Here is a 21,148-nt window from a genome sequence, read left to right on the forward strand (position 1 = left end):
GATACCGCCGCTCCACATACTGATCACTACTGTGCAGACTCTGACTCCAAATGACCTCACCAGCACCAGACAGCAGCACCCATATCCTGGGTTTGGCTTCACTTTACAGTGGGAAGAATTGGAGACACATCGCCCATCTGTTTACATTCTATGGTACTGACCCATCCTCGAGCAGACATCTACATTACTGCAGCAAAGTGAGAATATAATAATTAAAGGAGACTTTTAATTGATCTTTAAAGTAGCAGTGTGTAGGATATAGTGGAATCTAGTGGTGAGGATTGCAGATTGATTACAGCTGAAACTTCTCCCATGTGCCAAGCATGAAATCACAGTTAGGATTTCATCAGTGTTCGTTCTTTAGAAGGTCTTTACTGGGAGCTTACTTATCTGCAGAGGTCTCTTCCTCTTCAAAACAAACAGACCAGGTGATAAAAACTAGTAAATGCACTGAATAAAGCAATTTCACGTTACAAATCAGTATTTTGTGCTGTTTGTTGTGAAGTTGCGAAGGGGTTCTAGCTACAGTGGCTGACACAAAAACACAAAAACTCAAATGGAAAGATTTTATGTACAGAGGAGGATCAGTTCAAACCTACTTTCATCCAGATTGTATGTCCCAATGAACCCAAAAGCTGTTTTATTTCCTGCTGCAAAAATGCACTGTCAATTTATACTGTATTTAGCTCTGCAATTTTCAGATGAGAAAAAAATCAAACTTGAAGAAAAAAAAACTTAAAATAATATGACTGGTATACTGTTTATTCTTCCACTGTATCATGTGTTTAACTTTTATACACTGACCTATGTGTCCAGGCAGTGGAGAGTGCGGCCGTGGCAGGGTGGGCGACGTACTGGTCAGGATGAGGCTTTTACGGTTACTGGTTCTGCAACTAGAACATATATGAGAACAAAGAGCACGTCAATATTTGTCTTCGTTATAGTTTCCATCGATACCAGACAGATGATAGCAACTTGGGTCTCACACACACACACACACACACACACACACACACACACACACACACACACACACACACACACACACACATCATTGACTGACCCCAAGGTTAATTGATATACTGTCTGTATGCGTACTTGTCACCCTGAGTAAATGTATAGCTTACAGTGCAGCATGTGTGAATGTAAGTGTGTATGCTGTTTTATCTTAAGTACAGTACGTCTCTTGTGTGAGTGTACGCAGCAACCCATAATACAAGACTTTATTGACATCTGCCCACCCACAGGGGAGAGCAACAAAGCAACAAAGATTTTTAATTTCCTCTAGGTCCGGCCCCACGACGGCTGCCGTGAAATACATATAATGGCAGGAGTGATGGGGCGATGGAGGGATGGAGAGAAAGACGGAGAGGAAGTAAAGGACCAGAGAGCGCAGGTATAGACTATAATGAAGAACTGAAATTATTGAACCATAAAGGCTTTGCTTGCTGCTCCTGCTGCCAATGCTGGATGTGTCTTTGTACAATTTTTTAAAGAAAGTACACACAGATATACACAAGTTTTATTGTCTTACACAACAGCTCGTAAAGCTTGAAATTGATTTTTCAGGTGTTATTTCCACGTGTGGATCGGCTTTGCTCCTAGGCCTTTCGTGCTTGTCTTTGTGCTTCACTGGAGAGCCTGTCAGGCCGGATTTCGCAGAGCAGAACCACATCTGACGAGCAACACAAGTTTGCTCCATGTTGCATCAGCCAGCCTGCTGTTCTACATCTGCGCAGGAAGTGCTGTAAACGCACGCGTAAAAATAAAAAATGCACAGTCACACAACACCCATTGGTTATTTGATGTATCTTCCTCGATCAATAATCTATATCCCCGTCTTGCAGTCCCTCCACATCCTCCCTTATCTCTCCCTCTTTTTGATGCCAGTCTTCAGCACTTCTCTGAGCACTCTGAGACATCAAACCCCTGGCAGGGTTTTATCGGTGGCAGTGCGCCTCTGTGGGCGCCAGCTAAGGGAGAGCTTGTACTCAACCTTGCAGAACAGAGGAGGAGCATATTGAAATATTTAAGGGAAATGCATTAGCTTTGGACGGAGGGATGGAAGTGGCTTAACACCATCCCTTGCAGCAGCTTTCAAAAGAAGAGAAGGGGGAAGGGTGAGGGAGGGGAGAGGAATAAAAGAACAAGACAAAAAAAGGTGAAGAGACTGGAAGTACACACAGTACATTCCTCTGATTTTCCTTCGGTGTCAAACCCACACTTCTCTTTTTCTTCTTTTCTCCGTGCCTGCAATCATCTTTCATTTCGCTCCCTCCTTAACCTGTAGTCTCTCAAATCCACACTTTCATTGCTGCTCTTCCTCAATCAAAAGCTGAATCACTTGAGCACACGCTGCTCAAGCTTCACTCCAGAACATATTCTTAGCTTTTGATTCATGATTCATCACATCTCCAGCACCTCAACTCGACCAGTGATAAACCGCAAATTACAGGAAAGCCTACCTGCCTCATTTCTGTGACTTTTTCTTAGAGCTTATTTTTTTCAGTCTCAGTAAATCTCTTCATCTTTTGATAATTCATCACTCATCTGTTTCTTCTTTACTCCTTCCATTTTCCCTGCTTTCTTCTCATTCTGATTTCTCCATCTGAATGATGAATAACTGAAATGTGGGAAGTCCAGAAAATTCATTCTTCCGCTCTAACTCCCCTTTTTAGGGTTATAGAGTCAGCTCAACTATTAAAGGCAGTAACAGAATGAAAGCCCACCAGGGCAGAGCAATCTAATTTCCCCATAAAGCCAGAAGTCTCTTGCAGCCACTATGCTTTATAACATTGTTATCTTAAATGAATGCTGTAAAAGGGCATCTCGCCCAAAGCATTTGTACTGTAAGAAAAAAAAAGATTAAATAGGAGTGCTGCTCTTTACTCTATACTCCAGCAGACAGCCACATATTTATCACTAGTAAAGGTCACATTAGAGTTCTGCTACTTGTATTCCTGCAACATGTGACAGAAGCAGCAGGGGGGAGAGAGGAGGGTACAGACATCCATCTGTGGATGCTCTAACTCTGTTGTTTAGTATCTGTTGTATTCCACTGTATGCTGTTTTGGATATTTGGTTTGCACTCACCTTTTCTCAACCTGCTTTAGTCAGTAAATTACTGAAGTTCAAAGAGTGACCAGGCAAACCCCCCAAAACAAGATATGAATTTACATTTTAGACATGGTTTACAACACAGAGAAGAGAGAGAGCAGGGACAGGCACTTCTCCATGCATGAAATAGTGAGAATTATACAATCTACTCATCACAGTGCCTTATGACTATATTGCAAACTGATCTGAGTTTATTTTGTGGGCAATTTGACAACTGAAGAAAAATAAACATGGGTGAATTCACAGATATTGGGCCCCTGCTAAACCTGCACAAATGAGACAAAAACAAACTGTGTAAAAAGTGTCCACACCAAGAACAATAAATATATAAAAATAACTATAAAAAAGATGTTTTATAAATCGCTCTAACTCAAGTGGATGGCGGAGTCAACACCACAACTATAATGGATAACAGTGGCGAGTAGTATTGTTGGGATTACTTTCACAGGAATTTGATGAAAGACAGAAATACTGACAGCCAACCAAAATCCATCAGAAATTTACAGGGCGTCACAGGTGAAGTGCGCAGCACATGCTTGGTGCCACTGTTTACACAATGTTATTGTTGACCATTTAACTTTATAGTTATCGTTCTAGTTATCGTTCTTGGTGTGGACGGCCCTTAATTCTCAAAGCACTTGCACAGAATGAAACCCACCCCCAACTGCACTGCCAAAGAAACAAACAGCGTCTCAGTGCTCCTGTGTTATTTGTACATATTTAAATTGGTTATATACATACATTCAGTGCAAAATCGGCCTCTGTCTATGCAAAAAAGCCTCACTGCAAAAATGGTCCAATTCACAAAGATCAGCGCTGATAGCTACATGTAGATACAGTAAAATTATTCATGTCTTCAGAGTTGGTGGTAACTACAGCGCAAATGATGCCATCTTTTTTTACAGTCTGTAGGTATGCATTTAAAAACACCAACAGCACTCAAAGACTGTGAAATTAAATTCCAAATGCAGTTTCTATCATGTTTAAATTCCTTGCCTGAAGTTTTGAGAAATGCCTCTGCTCCATGTTGGTCAGAACCTGTAGCTCTCTGTCTGGATGGAAGTCCAATATTTACTCTCCTTTTAGCTCTGTTTAGGTCTCATCTTCTGAGGGAAATACCTGGCTCTTCAGCTACTAAATACTCCACCATGTTTACCATTTAACCTCTAACTGTGTCTGTCTGCTGTTTGGTGCTGAGCACGTTGTGTAAAATGGGCCAAAAAACAAAACAATGAACTGAAAGACTTCAAAATGCTCAGCAGAGCCGAGAGCAACCACAGAGTCTGGTAATAATTCAGTATAAGCGATATCTCTATCATTATTGATTGGGGCAGCTTAAAGGTGCCGGGCCAATATTAGCCTCCAGCACAGCTTCCAGGCTGCTTGACACAGATTTTTGGCAGTCTCTCAACTCTGCTGGAGGGATGAACATCATTATCTCTAAAGATGTTCCCTCATTTGGCATTTTGATGATGGTGGTGGAGAGCGCTGTCTACCACCAAGTATTCAGTTAGAGGGCATGCACAGCATTTCTATGTCAATGAGCAAAATATTGTTTGATGGTATAGTTCAAACACAGCACCGACAGCACACCTGCATGGAAGCATCTACATGTTATGTTCCTCCACTCTTCAAGCCAAGGTTTTTTTCTTTAATTGGTTAATATACATAAGTATAGTAACATAAAATATAAACAGAAAACATTTGTGCATACATGCTGAACAAAAGGAAGTGCACAACCAAGCATCAAACTCTAGGGCACATTGTACATATATATATATATATATATATATATATATATACACATATATACACACACAATTTATATATCCCCCTGAATCCTAGACACAGGACCTTTAAGTGTTTGACCAAAGTTCCTTCTTTCACTCATCAGAAAGGCAGGACAGTATATTTAAGGAGAAGTTCATATTAATTCCTTCTTGTTCCCAGTCTTGCCTTGAAATCTCGGCCACATAATTAGCTGTCACAGCAGCGGCAGTCAGCGGAGGTTACAGGACAGAAGCTATAGGTGGCTGTAAGGAATTATGACTAACACGCTGTAGATTCACTTCACTGGAAAACCAAGGAAGATAAGAGAGGAGGGAACGTGTGTGTATGTGTGTGTGTTCATGTGTGTGTAAATGTGACTTTAAATCACCCTGTCATGGTTATGGTCATGCAGCCTGGGCTCATCCTGCCTCTGTCTGCTTAAGAATGTATGTGTGTGTGTGTGTGTGTGTGTGTGTGTGTGCGTCAGAGAGAAATAGTGACAGTTAGTATGCAGCACATCGCCATCTTTGAATCATAAATCTAAAGCTGTCTCTAGTTTTGTGTTCAAACACAAACACTTTGTGAGTTTACAGCCAAACAATCCAGCACTATATTATCCACCACCCTCCTCTGTTCAGGCGGCCGGTGATGTTTGGATTCATTCAGTCGTTCACTCACGCATAAATGAATCTTGAACAGAAAACTGAGGCTTTGCTGAAGAGGAGACATTTTCCGTTTAAATATTCAAACCCATTCATATCCGATGAGGTTAATCAAGAACAGATTCTTATCTATCCGTAATGAAATGACCGAGACGAAGACATAACAAGAAGAGGGAGAAGGAAGATGATGTTAAGGGGAATGTACAACGTTACCATAGAAACACATTTGGAGTCACACTAAAGAAGAAGCAAACAGTGACATCTCCAACTGTTTCCTTTTTTTCTATTTTCACCAGAGCTCCCTGTGAGAAGCACACAACTCAACAAATTAAATTGTTAAATGAAATAATGAAGGTGCGCATCAGACTGAATCAGCTCTGATCTGAGGCCACTAAATCCAAAAGAATATGATCTCACCCAGCAGTCAACCACAATACTGTGAGTCAGTGTCTGTTGTCATGGCTGAGCCAAAGACTGTTTGTGTGTTTGTATGTGAATGCCAGTTTTATAATCCATCATAATCCATTGTGTAATCCATCATGCAGGCTCAATCTGTGTGTGTGACAGAAGAGTAGTGGTGAGGCACATGGTGCTGCCACTCAGTCTGAGTATGATTCATCGGGGTCAATGGTGCATGCTGCTATTGTGTGGGCCTCTGTTGACGGACACCAGAGCTGATGAGAAAGTGAGTGAGTGAAGAACAACTTTTAATATGTGAGAGAGAGAGAAGCAAAGTGTGATAAGGTCAGATGTGTCTATCTGAGTCTGTCAAAAGGTGCAGAGCAGCGCAATGTTTTTGTGTTTGTTTTTTACAGGATGCAATTTGTTTTTGTGTCCAGGTGGTCTCAAGAAACACCTCCATGGCAACTGTGCTTTGGGAGGTAGAGTGGTCATTCACCAATCAAAAGGTCTGAGGGGCCTGCAATGTCCAAGTGTCCTGGGCAAGATACTGAAATTGCTCAAATTACTCAAATTGCTTCAGATGCCCATGCCGTCATTGTGTGAGTGTGCTAAGGTTGCTAAGTGGTGTTCCCTAACAATAGAAAAGCGTTATATAAACTAGAGAAGTGTCATAAAATACAGTTTATTTACCAAATGCAGTCCAAACAGTGTCAGGAGAAAAGAGCAAAAAACACACTGACAAATAGAGAGAAAGAAAGAAACAATCAGTCAGTTAATTTTGGCTGAATTATATTTGTTATCAACATAATGAGAAACAATCTTTTTATATCCACAAATTATTCACTGCCAACACCAAGTGTTCATAATGTCTGTATCTGTAGAATGTTTAGTGTCAGTGTGCTCCTGACAACTACAGCATGATTCACCTCTACATGGTTACATTTTGGCAACTGAAAGTAGAACTTCACTAACTTTATGAATAATTTGTGAACTTCAATATTCAGCTATATTCTACTCTGACTTGAAGCACAAGATCTGAAACCAAAACCAGTTTTTACCTTTCCTTAAAGGTCTAGTGCAGCAATTGTCAATGGGCCACACCTGGCTGGCCAAAGCTTTCCATCCAGCACCCACAAAATATCAATTAATTCAAAAAATGTGAGGAGGAAAACATTGCGGTTGCAATTGCAATTACAGTATTTAGGATATCAAGTGTTATTATGCCTCTGCGCCTGCGACATTATGTTTTTGGGTTTTCTGTCTGTTCGTCTATACCATTCTTGTGAACATCAAGAATCACCCTCAAGAACACCTTGAGGGTTGTTTTTTTTTTAATTTGGCACAAATATCCACTTGGATGCAACAGTGAACTGACTAGATTTTGGTGGCCAAAGATCAAGATCACTGTGACCTTGCATTTCATCTCATTCTCCTGAATCCGATAGCTCAAACATATTGCAGGAAGTTCTTCAAATTTGGCACAAACGTTCACTTGGACTCAATGATGAACTAAAATTACATTTTGGTTGTCAAAGGCCAAGGTCACTATGACCTTGCATCTGTCTCATTCTCAAGAGGGCCTTGAGATAATTTCCTAAAATTTGGTAATTCTAGTTTTTCACTATATTGAAGCAAACCCCAAAAATAATTGAGATGTAAATACATTTATTAGGAATGATTTACCAACCCCAATTTGTGCATTTGACCTCCAAGTACGAAATACATTATAAATCCATGTGTCAGCCTATCATTAGTGGTAGTGATACGGCAGGTGCTGGTAAGATGACTATATCAAACTAATATCAAAATATTAAATGTCAAAAAGTGACAAAGCAGCTCCCCTTGTACGTTATTAGTAACAGTTAATGGCCAGCTGCTGAACATAGTGGAGCATTTAGCAGCTAAAGAGCCAAAGATGTCCCTCAGGAGTTGATAGAGACCAAAAACAGAGCTAATAGAGGGAGAATACTGAATTTACAAGGAGTCATAAACACTACTCCAAATGTTCGGTATAGCTGCACCACATCTGTTGTATGTGTAAATAAGAAATTGTTTGCTTATGTGTCAGAATGACAACTTTATTACAAAACCTTATTATAATACAACACTCTGTTTACAATTTGTTCTACTGCCCAGAGCAGCAAAAAAACAACAACCTTCACACTGCTTTAACCAAAGGATTTTTAACAACACATGGATAGCGGGAACACAAGTCTCCTTCTTACTGATCCCAGCAGTAATTATAAGCCGCTGAATACTTATTTGGCAGAGCAAATTAGTCGTATGCAAAGGTATTCTGTAGGTGACAAGGTTGCATGGTGATGTTCACAGGATAACATAAACCATGTCAAAGGTAACCCACAGAGAAACAGAAAGAGCTCAAACCACAAATACAGATGCACAGATGTGACAGTCAGCAACGCCAGTCTGTGTCTCCCTGCTGCTCCCAATAATGACACCCAAGTCTGTCATTGGCTACAACGCCCTGGTCAGCCAGCTGTGTGTATGTGTGTGTATTTTTGTGGGGGGTCAGAGGTTAAATCTGTGGTAATGACTCGTGTAGAAGCTTTGACGAGCAATTATCCCCCTGCAGGCCCTCGGCTGGCACGGGGCCATTAGTCTCTCTTACACACACACACTTGCACATGAATGTGCTCACCAATGCACAGTGTTTGTCCCCTCACACCCCAAAACTGTCCCAGACTGTCTACGTTTGTAACAACAATAAAAGAAATGCAAACAATAACGCTTGGATACCGGTCATTAAAACAACACATATCGTGCTTCCCTGGTACTGATACACACTCTCAGTTTCTAAGTTATGTGTTAGGACGGAACAAGTGCATAAAGTCCCTGTGATCAGTAATACAAAATAGTCTGGTTAATTACAACTCAGGTCTTTTGTTACAATAGCATTGTACTCACCAAGGTAAATGCTGGGTGCTGAGCACAACAACATTGCTACAATAAAGATCAGACAATGTGAGAAGTTGTAAACAAGCTGACAGTGCAGCAAGATTATAATCAGAGATAAAAACTGCACATGAGGAGAGCACATGTGAAATGTTGGTAATAAAATTATAAATGCACTCAGCACAATTAACATAATACAGTGAGTATGTTCGGTCAAAGTTGATGCAAGCTCAGTCTGTAAACTGTGATGGAGGCCATGTCTGACATCCTTCAATGTCACCCAAATCTCTGCAACACATTTCATAACAGCAATAATCAACCATGCCACTTCTAAAAAACTACAAAAATGTTGTCATAAAAAAAAAGAAAGAAAAAACTATTTCTCAAGGTGTGTTCACACTGGACCTGTTTTTTTTTCTGCTAGCGACGAGTTTACATACAAAGTCAATGCAATGGGGTTCTTGACTGTCATGATATGTCAGCTTCATTAAAAGTATTGCTGCAAATTAAAAGCAACAATAGATGTAAAAACACACAGAGATAATGCAGATCAGTTCCCTAATTTAATTTTAACAATTTTTTTTAAATCTTCTCCAATTTCTCTTTTATTTTATGTAAGTGATCAATGTAAGTGCACTTGTCCTAGAGCCGCCACGACGGTTTTTATAATGCAAATAACTCTCTTTAGATAAAACCTACAAGCTTCTCTTCCTATGACTTTTCCTAAAAATGTGTCTTGTATGTTTTCTGAAGCCTTTAAGTTACAAAAATGAAACACACTAGACTTCTGAGCATTTATACCACCGACCGAAATTATACATTTTGATACACACAGGACATATTGCAAAACTCTGTAAAAGTACACCAAAGCATACATTTTCATTTCCAAATATTTATTTGAAAACAAAACCATTCATACTGTCAATAAAAAAACATTTTGTTAATAATAAAAAAACGAATGTAATCTTAACAGTGACCACGCCAGCCGGCGGGACTGCGGCGCTTGGAGGGGCGCTGTAATCCTGGCAGTCCTAGTGTAAAGCACCACGGACAGCGCCACTGCATCTATCGCTGTAGCTCAGAGGCTCTGATGCCTGAGTCAGAGCATGTGAGCGGAGTTGGAGCTGGAGCTGCCTCAACCATAGGTTATTGGTAGGAAGAAAAATGGCTGCTGACAAAACTGTCACTGTCAACTGCCTCCAAGCGCCGCAACGCTCTGCCAGACCATCATATGTAACGTCATTGTTTATGCTGCCCGTGTGCTCAGAAGCACACATTGAATGCATTTTTGAGTCATGTCCGAGAAGTTATGACAAAGTTATGCTATAGAATAGGACTGACAACCTCTCCAGTGTCTCATGTCAATTAATTAACACTACTTGTCGGCTTTTTATAATGCCTTTTTTTTTTTTTTCTTTTTTTTTTTTGCTGCTGCGCTGCTGCTGCACTGTGTCTCCAGTTGGAAGTGGCGATTTGCTAAATACATTCTACAATAATAAATTAGATAACTTTTGGTCTATAATATTGTTGGCTATATTACACATTTTAATGAAAAATACTTAAGAACTAAAAGAAATAAACACCGAAATAATTAGTGGAAACTTTTTTTTTTATTTATACTCCTCCTCTCTGGCATACTAACACACACACACACACACACACACACACACACTGAACACGCGACTGAATGAATGAATGAACATCGGAAGTGGTTCAGCCGCAGTCCCGCTGGATGGCGCGGTCACTGTTGAGATTACATTCGATTTTTATTATTAACAAAATGTTTTTTTAGTGACCGTATGAATGGTTTCGTTTTCAAATAAATATTTGGAAACGAAAATGTATGATTTGGTGTACTTTTACAGAGTTCTGCAATATGTATATAGCCTACCTGTATGTATCAAAATGTATAATTTTCATCTGCTGCCGCGGTCGGAGGTATAAATGCTCAGACAGATGCATTGTGTCTGTGTGTTACTGTTGCTTTTAATTTGCAGCTATACTTTTAATGAAGCTGACATGTCATGACAGTCAAGCAAACCCCCCCCCAAATACCCTGATTGCTTCAATGACGTCATCAAAGCGAAAAAGCGAGTCTGTTGATTTCTGCCACATTGACGAGCGATTGCAACTGAGCGATGAAGCGATATCAAAGGGGCGAACTGAGCGACAACGGAAAAAAAAAAAACAGGTCCAGTGTGAACACACCTTCAAAGGCTAAATCAGACAAGATTTTAACGGAAAAAATACCCTGGTCATACGAAGCTAAATCACAAAGTACAAATACTCTACTTCTCACAAATACTGGCTTCACAGGTGTTCACAGGTGGGCTGGAAGCCTTCTCCATCAACAGGAAGTGAGGCAAAAAGCATAACAAGATAGCATGTAAGCAACTCTATTATGCCCGGGCCACACTGCCTGCATGAGCAGCACATGACGACTACCTTGCGGAACTGTTGCAGCTTGCACGCTTGCAGTGTTTACATAAACAGCGTTGTTGCTGCAGCATTCCTGCAGAGCTGCCCGATGCCATGGCTACTGTATTTTCGAAATTGAAAACCAATGCTTCACTCATTTCTGGAACTGTGCAAGCCACTGCACTGTCAACAACACAATCATGCAAGTATTTCACAATAAAAAGCCTTGAGTAACAAATGAAGGGATTCTGTCATGGTCAGAGGGCGTTTATTTTGAAACAGAAACAAACTGAAAACCGTGTGCGTCATGCAGAGAAAATAGGCGACACTCCTGAAATATTCTGCATCAGCCAAGCCGCATCTGAGAAGCGCCACTAATGCAGGCAGTGTGGCTGCTCTAACCTGTTAATATGGGCGCTGAAAAAAAAAATACAAGAGGTTCAGTGATGCACACATGCACTGCTCACACAGGCGGTGTGTACTGTACTCAGGCACAGCTGTTATTTATCTATTTAGCTAAATGCTAACAGCAGCATGCTATCAAGCCCACAATGATAATGCTAACATGCTGCTATTTAACTGGTATAATGTTTGTCATGTTTATCATTACAGTTTTGCATATAGTTGGATTTCATTTGCTCACCCAATGACACCTTGACCTGTGGACACTGACTGTCAAATGAAACACTCCAAAATCACAACTGTTAAAATGCTTTACAGCAAAAATAAACATATTTACAGCCTGGTACAAAGAACAGTTTTGGTCTCTGTAGCTAATTTCAACATTCACAACTGTAGGATGAACAAGCGTATTTTAAGCACATGAATTTTTGTATTACTCGCCCATTTATATTTTATTAAAGCTTAAATTTAGCATAATGAAGGGCAGGCCGCTTTGAATGTCAGACTGTCTGCTGATAGTGTCGTGGGCTTCTCAGTCAGATCCACTCCTAACTCCTCCACAGCGCCAGCCTCTAGTCCAAATATGGTCACTTCTGGCTCCAAAAAGTCAAGATGAGGACAGCCAAATGCCGAACTCGAGGCTTTAAAACAGGAGTCCACAAACCCATGGGTGACATCACGATAGCTACGTATGGATTATGTTAACCTGTACTGACTTTATTTAATTCAGATCACTTTAGCAACAGGATGCAGTAATTTGATTGATTTATTTTTATGTGGAAATAAAAAAAAAACACCCACAAGGTTATGCTGCTGCTTCACACTGCCTCTGGTACACTGAGGTATTCATTTGAATCCTTTTTTTTAAACAGATTGGACTTGTTTCTTGCACAGTTCTATGTAGTTTTTATCTGTTCGAGGGCCGCAGAGCTGTGCATAGAAAAACAAAAGACCAACCACATTCAAATAGAGAAAAGGCGCCATGCCTCTACAATGCTCGTGTGGCTTCTATGGTCAGTGCAGCTTCGGTTGATTATAATGAATGCGCTCTGCTGCAGGCCTGTTGCAATAGATGTGTCATGCCCAAAGGCTTTACATAAAGATGGACACATGTCTTCGCTTAACCCCACTATATAAAAATGAAGCCAAAATATCCCAGATACAGCTGCTGCCATCTTGCGCTGGTCTGCACAGTAGCGATCTCCCACCAGTATAGAGTTCCCGCCCAAACACCCAACCAACTAATCACAAGCAGCAGCATTGATGGTGAACATACCAGCACACACAGCTGTCACTCATGATCTAAATACCCTGATGTTAACTTATCAGGAAAACGTGCACTTTAACACAGATCAGAGTGATAAGAACTACCTAAAATGACAAAGACCATCTTTGGGAAAAATGTACTTGACGTGCACTTTGAGTTTTTTGTCTGGTCCATGTCCCATCCGCTAACATGGAGGGAGCGGAGTTTATGAACTATACTGCAGCCAGCAACCAGGGGGCCACGGTGATGTTTTGGCTTCTCTTTCAGGAGCTGTCATGTCGTCCATCTTATATACAGTCTATGGTCACACCATGTCTGTGTCCTATGTATTTCGGTGGTGAGAGGTAAATATTACTTACAAACTTGGTGACGCCTCGCAAACAGCATGTCACTCAAAACAGTCTGCCTTTAATTATGCACCAGGCTATAAACATGTTAATAACATTTTAACATTGGGGTCTATGGAAACTGACTCGCTTTTAGAGCCAGCCTCAGTGGCCATTAAAAAAACTAGTTTTAAGGACTTCCACACTGGCTCTTTTTTTTTAGCCCTGGAGGTTGCCACTCAGTTGCAACAGGTCTGCAATGTCAAATGGACGTCATGTAGTATATTGATGTGCAAATTAATCTCATAATAAAAACGTCCCCAGTGTTTGAAGGCCTTTACTCATGATTTTCTTTTTAATAAAAACCTCTATCACAAACCCAATCTTCCATTATACTGATTCTCATTTATAAATAGCAGTTATAAATAATAGTGTTTAATTTTATTATGCTTCATTGGCACTTTGTAATTACTTCCTAAATGACTTCCTCATGAGTGGGCTGTCCTTTCCGCTCCTCTCCTCCTGCGAAGCTCTGTCCACAAACAAAAGGGCCTCTGACAGGTTTATATTAAAGCTGAGCACATTCGTTATAACGGACGGTCACTGATAAGAGCGCAGCAGCCATTTAAACAGAGCAGCTCCATATTATGCAAAATCAATTAAAGGAATGAGCCGATTCTGAATAAAGTGCGGACCCTGACGGCCTGATAGCGCATCAAGAGAGGACGTTTAACTGTCTGGTGCAGGATGTTATGGATGCAGGCAACGGCATGTGTGTTCCTCAGTGTGAGTGTGTGTGTGTGTGTGTGTGTGCGTGCATGCGTGCTGGTGGACCATAATGATTAGCTATTTGCATGCACATGTGAGCTTGTGACAGATGTGAGCCCACGCCTGTGCATGCTTAATGTGTTTTACCTAGCAGATTATTAACTCTGTGTGTGTGTGTGTGTGTGTGTGTGTGTGTGTGTGTGTGTGTGTGTGTGTGTGTCAGTCAGTAGTGTCATCTTCTGCTTTAAGTGCTGACTCACAGGGCACAGAGGACACCAGACGCTTTTGATGGTTACACCATCGATCTGTCCAGGCTCGCTTCCTGTCAGGTGACATCTCTCTCTCTCTCTCTCTCTCTCGACCTGTTAAAGGTGAGTGCATGTTTACAACTGTGGGAAATGGGATGGAAATGGACGGGATAAAACGCTGCCCCTCGTTTTTCCTGTTAGTGTATCCTATTATGCAACATCCACTGTTCTTACTGCCAGAGTCTGAAACATCCACCAGGATCTGGATGGATCCCCGAACTCAGGAAAGTGGCCAAATTAAGCCACGTGGGCAGATTTATGAAGCATGAGGCATTCAGATGGAGATTGAGGGGGTGATTGAGTGAAGCTGACAGATGAAAGCAAACAGGTGATGTGAAAAAAAGGATGGCAGAAAAGATAAATGAAATGAGAAATGAAACATACACAACAAAACTGTCTTGGTGTTAGGGGTTGCTGCAGGGGTTAGTCACATGGCCTTCTTGTTGCTATGCAATGTAGCACAAAGAGACATAAATAGAGGCTTCTGCTGTTATTCCCCCATGAAAGAGAGACTAAGCAAGGAGGGAAAAAGCCTACCAACAAAGTAACAACCAAAGCTTCACAGTTGTGCGAGAGGAAAAAAATGTAGTTTCAGAATGAAGATGAAAAGAGAAAGGCAGAGAAAGGAGGTCGGAGTAAAAATACTGACTGAGTCACCCAGTCATTTCACCATGTTTGAAAAATAGCAATAGTTTTGGCAATGCATGGTGTGACTAAGGGACAATTCTCAATTTGCAATAGTAGTTGGTGCAAGTTCAATAAATAAAAAAAGGTATTGTGTTTTGTTGTGACTAAGTACAGTGACTGATTATGTAGTAAGCTTGTAAGTTGTAATTGAATAAAAAGTTGGCTGGCAGACAAAGTAGATGACTGCCTAAATTACCAACTAATTATGGGGATAATAAACATGCTGGCCAACAGTCAGACTGTATTTCTGGCTGATGGGGCCGGACTCTTTCACCTGAACAGCTGGTTTTGTAGTGGACTAAGTAGGCAGCTGTCAGGGCCTGAAGCTGTTGTCTAAATCAAATCAACACTTTACCAAGTCACATCACATCTGGGTGGCCTAAAAATGATTAGTAATTTTAATACCTCTGATATCTATTTTTACCTTTATTTGTGTGTGTACAGGCAGTTATATAAAGCGTAGAAAAGACAACTTACACATTATGTTTTACACTCATGATATTCTACTCATTATTTTGGTTGCTGTTCAAACAGCACAGACCCTCTTATACGAGGATGGGGTGAATGTCGTGTAATTCTATCACACATAGCCTCTGGGATCAGCACTGTTAAGCACTCAGCAATACAGCCTCTGATTCATCCACAGACCCGACCCTGTGCATCATGGGATACATCCTGCCCTCGGTAGGCTTCAGCTAATGGCTAACAACAACTCCTTTAAAAACAGATAATCACATAAGATACTCATTTTTGGATTAATTACTTTTAAAAAGTCTCTAAAAAACACTTTCTGTTCTTGTTCCTTGTTGGATTACAAAGCTTCTTAAGGGGATATCATTGCACCGGAAAGCTACAATGGTGACACAGCAGGACCATTTAAATTACACTTCTAGACCTTCAAGTAGTAAATCGAGTAGGCTACTTTTATACTCTGTAAGACAACCTCAGGGTTTTTAACCAGCAGCTGCATGTTGGATGTCCAGTAAAGCACAGGACACAGAGTGGGAAGGAGTGTGCATCACCGACAGGGCAGTGTGCACTCCGTGTGCGTGTTATGACCAACAACATAATGATAACCTTGTCAGTTCACAGTGACACAGTTCAGTACTATCGCCTGGCCATTTTATCTCATCTCAGTACTTGACGCATGATTCTGATTGTGTAACTTGCAACGCAGTGCTAAACAACCTGCATCTTCCACTCACTGCTGGAAACCCCAGTGTTAACAGAGACAGCTGATAACCAGTTTCATGATACCTGTTGTTAGTTTGAGTTTGTGTCCCCCTGTCCTGCGCATAGTTGTAGGTCTATCCAACTGGGTCCCGAGGCATTTCAGTCTATACCCGTTGACAACACCCTTTGCAAATCAAAAATGAACTGAGGGGTCCCAAACTAATCCCCATTTGCAATTTGGTGTGGGGATGTCAGGCTGATATCAGGTGACCCTCTACACTTCACAAGTCATGATGATTCAATTCACTGATGAAGACCATGACATTGAGTTGAAAGGCCAGGAAAAAAGCTACGAGGCAGACCTTCATAGGAGATTATTTTGTCACACAGATCTTCATATTATTTATGCCAGTAAAGCCTGGGATATACTTTAGTTAAATTACCTGGTATTGGTCTGTACTCTGCTCAAACACATAACTTTACTATGATGGTGATAGAGAAATGTGACAGAATGACATTTCTCCTAAATCAGAGTTCTGTTTTACAAAAGCCTGATAATATACAACAGAGAAAAAAATGAATTACACTGCAGCAAACTGCATTCAATAACATAATATCCAGAGCTTCACTAGCACAGTCGGGGGCACAGTGCGTAAATACAACACCACAGGACACAATAAACATCCAGATGTCTATTTAAGTCACATCATTCCTCTCCACTTGGAGGTGTTGTCAGATGTCCTCTAAAGGTGTGAAAGTGTATCCTCAGGCAGAGTGATGCAGCAGGAAGTTGTGGCAGTGCAAAGACTTATCTGGATCTTTCTGCATGTGTCACCATTAGTTTCTCGTCTGCTGGCTTCCTGTTTGTCTTCATTCGTCTCTCTGCAGTGGCTGGTTCTATGTCAGCTCTCTGCAGTTACCGAGACCCAAGAAGTGCTCTGAATCACCACGATCATGACATTTCACTTTGTTCCCAACGTGACCTTATTTGCAGCTAATGATCCGTAGCCATCACCTCATACAGAATAAAACACTTCCTTCAGTGAGCAGCACTCATTTGCATGAGTAGGGAGTCTCGCAGCATGTCTAATAGACATTAAAAATGATTTAATCTGATTATGGATAATGCATATGGATTCACAACTAAGCAAGGCCACAGCTCCTATCAGTTGGGGGAAATACGAATAAGGGTGGCAGTAGGAAACTTAATAAAACGTCTGATGTAATTCTGCCAGATTTTAAATTATGACACTAATGGTTTTAAACAAGCTTCAAGAAACAGCTAAATGGTTTAACTGTAAATGGTGACATCCTGAATACAAAGTCAACATTTGGGTGCTGCACTTTCGATGACCTTAGACAATGGCACACACCAGTACACTACCCAGTGGGGCTGCAAATACTTATTATTGTCATTTTTCATAAATCTTCTGATTGCTGTCTCAATTGTTTGGTGTGTAAAATGTAAGAAAATAGTGAGAAATGTTTTCCAGTGGACTTATTCATTTAACTTGTTTGTCTGACCACTAGTCCAAAGATTTTCAGTTTATAATCGTAAAAGAAAAAGAGCAACAGGAGTTAAGAAACCAGAACCAGTTAAGTTTTGGCGTTTCTGCTTTCAAAAAAGATTAATTATTTAAATTGCTCTCAATTAGTTTTCTGTTGTTCAATGAATTGATTTAAGTGGAAATGGACAAGTTCTAAAACTAATCATCATGAAGTGAAAGTGGAATAGCTTTAGAAAAATGACACCATCAGCAATAAGATTTGTTCCCTGCAAGCCTCATATTCACTACTTAATTCTGTTTGCCATCAGGTTTGATTTCCCAGAAAATAGAGGCTCGATTTACAGCACAAAGAAAGTGCATCAACCACTGCACCACCAAAACAGGAAGTGGATAGTGCTTTGGTTTTTCTCAGTAGCGTAGATAGCTATCTCCAGTTTCTAAAGCGTAACAAAGTAAGTTCTCTTCAGTTTCTATCCCCAGTTGCAGAAATGGCGGACTGTGGAAAAACCTAATTAACTCTGTAAATTGTGCTAGTTGCTAGGCCCTGAGCAAATTTCTGTTTCCACTTTAATCAACTAATCATTTCGGCTCTACTATCCAGTACAAATCTTAAGGGTCTTGGGTTCACCTTAATGCTTTGCTACATCATCCAGGGGTCAAATACAACACTGGTAAAAATGAAACATTTATATATACTATAAAAAGGTCATAACTTAATCTATGCAAGGATAAGGCAGTATGGCTGTAATAAATATCCCAGCAACATCAACCTGAACACACACTAATACACACTCTATTAAGTCATGTTTAATCTGTGTTTTGAATCAACTAAACTTTCCAGCACTTCACAGAAACCCTGTCGCCAACTAGTGTTTTGGAGGTGTAACTGCAGAGTGACACAGACACACCATTGCGCAAGTATAAATGCTCACAACGGCGCAGGATGTGCGTAGGCTATGGCGTAGGGTCTGCCGCACAAGTATAAATCCCCCTTAAGCATTAATGATAAAATACATCAAAGAGGTAAATAGCCATAATGTAACATCTGTTTTGAACTGATGCCAGAAGGACAGTGGGTGCAGCTCTTACAAAACAATGTAGGCTGATTGTCCACTTACTTACTTCTTTACTGGACATTAGTTTGCTCAGACTGTAAGCCAACCGATCAAACTGTTCAGGCAGTGTGTCGAACTGGTGTTTTCAAAAGGTCAAGAATTAACTTTAGCGCTCACGTATTCAAACTTGCAGGAACAGATTGTGCTGAGTGCTCATCTTAAATTTTAATGATACTTTTCAATAATTCTGCATGTTAGGAATCAATGTTCAAAAAGTCAGTTAACGCATCTATTATTTACACTCACATTAGCAATATAGGACGACACTGTGTTACATTAAGGAGTGTTAGTAAGTTTTCACATACAAGGAAATTTCTTTGATGTTGTGGTACATGGTCAGAAACACAAATATAGAACAGAAAAAACATTACGGTGAAAATATCCATAAATCAGATGAATAATTTGACCATGCCTGGGTAACATGTAATGGTAAAGAATTAATATCATGCATGCCGTAATGCAAGAACAATACATAATGCAACAACAAAGGTATTTTAATTATCATGATTTCATCGGTTATTAATGATGATCATGTATTGTTTATAGGTAAGTCTGCAGTTAAAGACACCAAAAAAACTGACCAGTCACACATGTTGAATTGTGTTGAAATAATAACCATTTGTTGCTTATGCACACAAGATGCATGCGTTTTTTTTCTCTTTTCCTAACTAAAATATAATGAACTGTAAAATTATGATCTAATTTGCATTTGTAATTTTCAAAATATATGTAGCTGCCTAAATAGACAGGAGAGCTGCATTTATGTGAGGGTTTACAAAGATGATTAATGCATTAGCAACATATCTTTAATACGTGTGATTTCACAATTGCACCACCATTAATAATACGGTATGTTATTTATTAGCGTTACAGACGGACCAGGCCACAAACATGATAAACAACACTTGTAATTTAACAGAATACATGTGCACTGCTGAGACTGCAGTTTTTTGGGGCTGCCCCTTTGACTGCAGACTTACCAATGATTACATGCACATCATTAATAACTCAGAAGCCATGATGATTGAAATATCTTAGTTGATGCGCTAATCAGGCATGAGATATTGTTAGTTTTTGTATATCACTGATAGTTAAAGCTGTGGTAGGCAGTTTAATTTTGGCATCACTAGGCAAAAATCTCATAATAAACACTGAGCACACTAATTCAAGTGGCCTGAGAGAACACTAGACTCCTGCGCCTCTTCTTGGCTTTACAGGAGACTTTGGCCAATCACAGGTCATGTAAGAGAGGGCATTCCTATTAGCTGTTCAACAAATGCAGATGTGTGTTTGGTGAAAGCCTGATTCAATGGTGGAGAGTCCTTCAGTGATAATTGCTATTACAGCACTGACAATGGGTGCCTACACTGCAAAGCAATCCAAAAAAGCTAGACATTTAGCCTTCAGCGAACCGCAGCTAAATCCTTGCCACTGTGGCTAATTCATGTTCATGTTTGAGCTAATGTCAGCTAGAGCCTTGTATCACAGGGTGTCCTCTGCCTCACTCCCCACTGCTACAGACCAGCTCACCAGTGGGCACCCAGTCAGTGGATTCAGTAACCTGTATCCAGCCAGCGCAAACACCAGCTCCTGGGGAGTGGACAGCCACAGCTCCCTGCCAGATCAGCAAACTTTCTGTTGCTGCCATTACACAGGTTAGAGCTAGTGCTGCTGCAGGCCACCAGCTCGCTGTTACACCAGCCGCTGGGGGGTTTGCCCTGGCCGAATTTGAGCCATTACAGCTGCCAGCCATAGGTCCATGATTCCAAAGCTGCTGCCCACTCTCCAGCCCACAGCGGCAGTCAGCGAGGTGAAGGGACAGTGAAGTGGCTAGCAAGCTAATTCTTGTGTCATTTTTGATTTGATAATAAGATGAAAGACTGTGTTTTCTGCAACTCTCATGCTCCTGTCTTTACAGCTAAAAGCACTTTCTGCCCCAACACTAACAATGCGTCCATAAACACTTTTTGCAGAATTGTGGAGCGGGACATTATGCAAATGACTGTTAAGCCACACACTGCCCCTCCTAATTTGACTAAAAGTGAAAGAATGGCTTTGAATGAACTCATGAATGACAAGGATATTGTCATCAAGCCGGCGGATGAGGGAGGGGGTATTTGTATCCTGTTTTTGAAAAGAATTTCATCTTCAATCCGGACAAAAATACACATTTGCGCAAGATTATAAAATGGTACAGGTTCATTGATGACATCTTCTGGGTGTTTAATAGAAATCCTGATGAACTGGCAGATTTTGTCACTCTGCTAAACAGTTTCGACAGTAATTTACAGTTCACGTCGAACTATAGTAAT

At 40.6% G+C, this 21,148-nt stretch overlaps 1 protein-coding gene across 4 annotated transcripts in view; it reads right to left on the minus strand.

Moving 5' to 3' along the window:
- mast1a (microtubule associated serine/threonine kinase 1a) overlaps positions 1-21,148 on the minus strand; it is a 98,368-nt gene that overhangs the window by 46,456 nt on the left and 30,764 nt on the right. For all 4 annotated transcript variants that reach the window (XM_049572588.1, XM_049572587.1, XM_049572586.1 and 1 more), the window contains one exon: positions 805-893. In XM_049572588.1, the coding sequence (XP_049428545.1) occupies positions 805-893 (89 nt within the window). The remainder of the gene's footprint in view (positions 1-804; positions 894-21,148) is intronic.

The sequence above is a fragment of the Epinephelus fuscoguttatus genome, linkage group LG3, assembly GCF_011397635.1.
Source record: "Epinephelus fuscoguttatus linkage group LG3, E.fuscoguttatus.final_Chr_v1".
Classification (NCBI taxonomy): domain Eukaryota; kingdom Metazoa; phylum Chordata; class Actinopteri; order Perciformes; family Serranidae; genus Epinephelus; species Epinephelus fuscoguttatus.